General features: G+C 34.7%; 2 protein-coding genes across 2 annotated transcripts; both read left to right on the top strand.

Annotated features, from left to right (window-relative positions):
• The first annotated feature begins 326 nt into the window (after positions 1-326).
• On the top strand, positions 327-1862 carry Tsp_09794 (putative bacterioferritin-associated ferredoxin protein). Its single transcript, XM_003374406.1, has 2 exons — positions 327-551; positions 1392-1862. The coding sequence occupies exons 1-2, from the start codon at positions 327-329 to the stop codon at positions 1860-1862; spliced, it is 696 nt and encodes a 231-aa protein (XP_003374454.1).
• A 2380-nt stretch (positions 1863-4242) lies between these two features.
• Positions 4243-5864, top strand: Tsp_09795 (hypothetical protein). Its single transcript, XM_003374405.1, has 3 exons — positions 4243-4315; positions 4563-5076; positions 5606-5864. Exons 1-3 carry the CDS (start codon positions 4243-4245, stop codon positions 5862-5864), a joined length of 846 nt encoding a protein of 281 aa, XP_003374453.1.
• Positions 5865-6132: the final 268 nt, after the last annotated feature.

The raw sequence follows: 6132 nt of genomic DNA, 5'->3' as shown, positions 1-6132 counted from the left end.
TCTGATCATGATCACGCAAGGTATTACAATACACCCTACGCGGACAGTACATCTCTTTCTAAGGAGGAATTTTTCCAAGTGAAGCGGAAGAAAAGATCAAACAATCAAAATTTTCGTTGCTCACATATCCCTCAACCGATTGTGGGTGGTATCAGGACTTTCCTCTGCATGCTAAGTTTCTGCATGGGATGAAAAAGAAGTACTGTGCCCAATATGATTGCTCTGCAACTCTGCTATTAGGGGCGATGTTGACTGTCTGATCATGATATTACAAGACACTCAATACAGACAGTGCAACTCTTTCTAAGGAGGAATTTTTCCAAGTGATGCGGAAGAAAAGATCAAACAATATCATACTTTCTGTTGTGGCTAAAAATGGAATTATTGAAAGCATTTTGCTAATCGAAGCAATTTGGTCCAGGTCAGTTGAAGATAACAATCTTCGTCATCCTTATGAAGTTCTGCGAATTGGTGATGAAGTGAATTTGATTTGTAAGCGGACCGTCGATGATTTCAAAATGATCGCAGCAATAAAACATATCCACAACACTGTAGGCAAGGCATACAATGGAATCGGTCATTTAGGAGAGAAGAAAATGTTTCTGGAGACTTACTGAATGTTTTACAACATCAGTTTGGAAGCTCGCGTCTTGAACAAAATTTTGGGACTATTGTAAAAAAGATAATTGTATGAGTAGCATATGTGTGTAATGAATAATAAAAAATAGTATTCTCGATATTTTTGTTACGAACAACTGACATAATTCCTAGATCAATTTCGGTTTAAATTTGCCCGTTTCAATGCAGGTATAATCAGCGTTATAAATAAACATAATTGTCAGAATTAATTTTTAAATTTCCGAAAAGAAAATAAACAACAAATGCATAATCTGTTAGCGTTTATTTTATTATTTTTACCATTCCGTTACCATACCATTACTGATTTCGTGTTATTTTAGCTTTGCACTGAACCTGAACTTCATATTCACATGGCAAAACTAAAAGAATGCAACATTGTTTAAAAGTTATTTTTCATATTATTACTTTAAAAATCCAAAATTTATCAAAATTTTTGGCTATACAAAAACGATAATTTAAAATTATTTTTCATTATTGATAAACAGCAATGGTGCTTCACTGTAGTCTAATGACATTTTAAAGTTTTACATTAATGTACACTTTAAAATGCAGCACACGAAGAAAGACCAGCGTTGAGCATAGCAGCTTTTTAGTTTTACGGTTTGTTTGCCCTGCGCGAAAGGTGAGAAACTTAATCTCTTTAAGCTATAGTCAAATGGACAGAAGCAAACTCGACCCGGAAATAGTAAAATCTACAAATGTTGTCAAATAATTTGAATATAATTTTGATAATTTATTCCCTTTTCTTTCAGTTGAATGAGAATACTTTAAAAACGCCGGATTTGGATGATTACCAACTGGAAGCTGATAAGAAGCAGGTTGAGTCGAATGAGGGTATTGAAGAGACAAAACAGGATGAACAAGCTGTTGAAGCCGAAGTCAAGAGCACTCTGAACGAAGTGATTGAAACTGTAGGTGAACTGACTGTCACTTGCAGTGGACAATGTTCTGACTGTGATGATGAGAAGCTAACTGCGGAACGTGTTAGAAGCATGAACAAAGACCACGTCATTGTGCCTATTTGTGAAGTGTTGTCAGACGGAAGAGGACAGCTTCTTAAGCGTAATAAAGCGATCAAACAGTATAATGATATAAAACCGAACGGTATCTTGGCACATATTTGTTTAGAGTTAGCATCCGGAATGGATATGTATTGTCAGTTTTGGTGGCTTTTTATCATCTTTGTTGTAGTAATGTGTCTCCTATATAATGCGCTTTCTTAGTTTATTGTGCTCACTTGATCGTTGCTCACTTTCAGCTAAAAATTACTGAATGGTTCACTCATTAATTTTCAATATGTTTTTTTATTTAATTACTGCTTCAATTAAAGTATGCTATATTGTTATGCGATTGGGTAATTATATAATTCATTAATTGACACTAATAAATGATGGACCAAATTAGCGTAAATGAAATTTGCATGTTTGATGAAGGAATTGAAGTGTAAAATTTTATCACCGATCACGACCGTAAAAGTATATTTAGGCAGAAAATGTATTCGAGTATAAAAATGGACTGCATGGAGTTAATTCAATACAGCTTGTCTAAATTTGATTATTGTATAGTATGAGCTACTATTTGTTTTTCATTAGGTACGAAGAAATTTATTGTTGATTTAATTTATGCTTCTATTTAAGAACATTACCATATTGTTTAAGCGAAGAAGCCGTTGAACTGGGAAGGGATTTTTAATTTTTATGATTTAATTTAATTACATATCACTTCTGGTCGTTTGACGTTTCCAAGTAATGCAATTTTGCGTGCTTCTCCAAGTTTGCCTGCGACAATTTTCAGAGCTTCTGTAATGCATTTGTCGGCTATTGGCATGGATTTTGAAAAAGCACTGCAACGTGTAAAATCTGTGAGAAGTGTGCCGCCGAAACATCATCTCAAATTGTATGCATTTTTTAAGCAAGTAAATCGCTTATTCCCACTTTGAAGAATGATAAAATAGTTTATATAAATTTATAAATTTTATTTCAGGCAAAATTATTATTATGTTAAATGCAGCCAAAGCCCTGATGACGATATCCGTAAAAAACAACATTCATGTATGACTACTTGTGCTCGTAAGTTGCGTTTTCTGTAAATGCTTACTAAATGATAAATATAAAGGTGACAATAAGTATGTAGTTCATAATTTACAAACATAATTGAATAGTGTTGTTTTATAGTTTCTGATATTTATATGATGTTCCATAATTGCAATTGAACAATGAAAATGAGATATGTGCATTATATATTGAAATTCATTTATCCTTAGCATATCAAGTTAAATTTTTAAAATTCCTGTGTATATTATTTGTGGTAAATAGGCGTAATTGATAATGGCGGATTTACGTTTTGAATGTTTGTTTTTCAACGTTACTGGAGCATGATTTTTCAAGTATGCAAATTAATTTTCTTCAAAGCGTTGCGTTCTCAATAGCCAAGTGTGTATTTGATTGCCTAGCAATGACCGTAGTATCGCCACGTCAGTGTGGTTTAAATTCAACAATTGAAGGATAATGGTTGCGGTTTCTGAAAATTACCTCGGGGCAGTTTGAGTAGCATCAGTGATTCAGATGTGACTTGTTCTTATTAGTTATTTTGATTTCTGAAAAATGATCAATCATCCATTTGATAATTAAAATTAATAGAATGACTACATCGATGTGAGATCTCAGTTTTGTTTTGTTGTATATTTTGAGTATTTTTTGAGAAAGAAAAATAATGTACGTGAGAATCAGATGAACGCATGTAGTTGACAATTGTATCCTCTCATGTTAGCTTTTGATAATTTTCCAAACTTTGAAGATTTCTAGGTCTTTTGGTTTTGCAGTTGAAAACGTTGCGTACAATTTGTTAGGGTATTTTTTGTATTCAATTGGAATTCAATCTTAATATTCTGTCATTTGATGAGTTCTTCAAATTAGTGCATTTAAAGATAATTATCTAAAGGAGAACGATATTCTTAATGGAACAAATAATTTTAGTAATTGTTTAACAAGCTTTATTCAAATTTCCATTCATTTGCTGTACGTTCTATAATTGTTGACGAACAGTGTGCGGCCTATTTAGAATAACGTTTTGGACAGTGTCCAACGTTGAATAACATAAGAAAATGTGTTTTATGCCTTACTTGTACCATATTTATTGCAGTTAATTTATCTAAATTTAGAAGTCCCTTAAAAGAAAATGGTAGTGAACGATAAAAAGCCAGCGGTAAGTTTAATAAGCATATTCTGTTCAGTTACGCTGTGAATTAGACTTGTGAGAGGAAATATTAAATGTACTATTTATTTAAATTTGAGCTATGAAGTCATATGCATCTCTTTCTTATGTTTCTTAATTAATGTTGTTTATTATAAGTAGAGAATAAAAAATATGCTTTAATGGATATTTCTTAATAGAATTCTGTATTTTTTTACAACTGAACATTTTCATGGCCCATGCTTTGTCGAGTAGACATTAGGGTTCAGCTGTGGACAGAAAAGTGGTTGAGTTTTACTTATTAGTCATTCTATATCCAGTAATCACAATTATTGAGCTGTAGCAGCCTACTTGGGACTGCTATATTTTAAGTTTTAGAATAAGTGCGTATTTGAGAATAGCAGCGTAAGGATGGGCGAAATGGAAGAAATGAGATCTGCAGGAGTTCGTCGAGATACCCTTTATGATGGGGCGCTAATTATCAGTATTTGATAACAGTCTTAATTTTCCTTCTTAATATATTGCTCTGGGAATGAAGCTGTGACGTAATAGTAAAATGGAAAACCCTGACGAAAGATAAAAAAGGAGCATCCACCAGCTATAAAGCTTAAACATCTTCAACAGTGGTCAACAAATATTCATTAGAAGGAAGAAGGTTATGACATTAGAGAAAGCGAAAAACGCTATCGCCGTTTCAGATCAAGGAATAAACGTCATTGTGTAACTTCCAGCGACTGCAGATTCACGCAGTGATCACAGTGACTTTGAGTACTTACCTGATTGCCCAGAAGATGAATTTGATCCAGCAGGTAAGTTGGAAGATGAAGAAGTACTTTATATGGAGGAGCGTGAAGATAAAAATCTGAAGTCTGAACATCTGGATATGATCTTTCCTGTCGATCAACTTCAACCGAATCAAAATTCTCATCGTATGGCTTCTCTGACACTGTTTCAAGTGTTGTTGAAAACGGTTACAGATAAAGCTATGGACCACATTGTATTTCAGTCAAATTTATATGCCAGCAGGGAAGGCAACAGCAGGGCATTCAGAGTACTTCAATATTTGCAGGAGATAGGGCAATTCATTAAACTGATACTGCTGTCTGGATATCACTGTGTTCTGGAAACAAAGCACTACTGGCCTACTAAGCCAGACATGGGTACACAGGTAGCCATCAGTTCCATGAGTCAAAAATGGTATTTGGAGATAAAGAAGTATTTTTACGTGGCTGACATCTTGGACTGGTAAATGTTGACAAGGTGAACAATGTAATCCCTCCTTATAAAGTACCTAACGCCACTCTTATCCAGCATGGCATGTTCCATGAGGAATTTAGCGTCGATGAATTAATAGTATTATACTGTGGTCGCCATAGGGTTAAAATGCTCATGAAAGGCAAAATGATTCAGTTCGGCTACAAAGTATTAATGCTATGTGGTTGATCAGGGTAAAGAATTCCAAGCTTCGAAAGTTCCATTGAGCACCAGAGTTGTCACTGACATGGTTGCCGTTACTCAAGAAAATTCCAGAACTATAAGACAAACTTTGAGTTTGTTACAAGGCAAAGCAAAGAACAGATGTACAAATGCTGAACACAGTTAGATCATATATGATTGGCATGGGGGAAGTTGACCTTCTTGAATGACTGGCTGCTGCCTATCGTCTTACAATAAGAGGCAAAAAATGGTATTGGCCTTTGTTTGTCCGTGCGGTGAACGTTGCTACTGTGGCTGCTTGGCAAAATCACTGTTTCATTGATGAAAGATCACACAGTCCCTTGGTGTTTCGTCGACAAGGTCTTGTTGGATTCCAGCGATCAGAGCGAATTTCATCCCCAAGAGCGGCATCAGGCTTAATGTCACAATTGCCTGACATCCAGTTCGATGGTGTAAACCATATTCGTGGTACAGGACCACAAGGATGTTGCAAAGAATGCAGACGAGACACCCGGAATATGTGCACTAAGTGCAGCGTTCGAGTACACGCAGTGCGAGGTAAACAGTGCTTTGAAATTTACCATCGTCAGAAATAAAATGTGGAATAAAAACTTATACGTTGATTTTTTATTCCGTTCTTTGGTCAATAAAAGCAGTACATCTACGTGTCTATGCATTTTTGTCGAGAACAGCTTACTGTTAACAGAATGGAAAGTTTCATAACTTCATAATGACTTCATATTAGAACTTCTGTATGCGATACCAAATTTTACAGCTCTTCTACATGCACTGATATTTTTGGATTTGTAGAGCTTAACTTTCTATGGGATTTTTTATGTTCTCCGTTGTTGAATCCATAATATG

This window comes from Trichinella spiralis (assembly GCF_000181795.1).
Source record: "Trichinella spiralis strain ISS 195 chromosome Unknown Scfld6, whole genome shotgun sequence".
Taxonomy (NCBI): Eukaryota; Metazoa; Nematoda; class Enoplea; order Trichinellida; family Trichinellidae; genus Trichinella; species Trichinella spiralis.
The sequence above is the reverse complement of the archived record's forward strand: the minus strand, read 5'-3'. Positions and strand labels throughout refer to the sequence as shown.

Excerpts from the sequence above, each read along its gene's own strand:
- Tsp_09794 (XM_003374406.1), top strand. The coding sequence starts at position 327 with ATGCGGAAGAAAAGATCAAACAATATCATACTTTCTGTTGTGGCTAAA. Across the intron at positions 552-1,391 it reads TAAAACATATCCACAACACT|TTGAATGAGAATACTTTAAA; the intron begins GTAGGCAAGGCA and ends CTTTTCTTTCAG.
- Tsp_09795 (XM_003374405.1), top strand. The coding sequence starts at position 4,243 with ATGGGCGAAATGGAAGAAATGAGATCTGCAGGAGTTCGTCGAGATACC. Across the intron at positions 4,316-4,562 it reads TGATGGGGCGCTAATTATCA|CGACTGCAGATTCACGCAGT; the intron begins GTATTTGATAAC and ends TGTAACTTCCAG. Across the intron at positions 5,077-5,605 it reads GTGGCTGACATCTTGGACTG|TCCCTTGGTGTTTCGTCGAC; the intron begins GTAAATGTTGAC and ends AAGATCACACAG.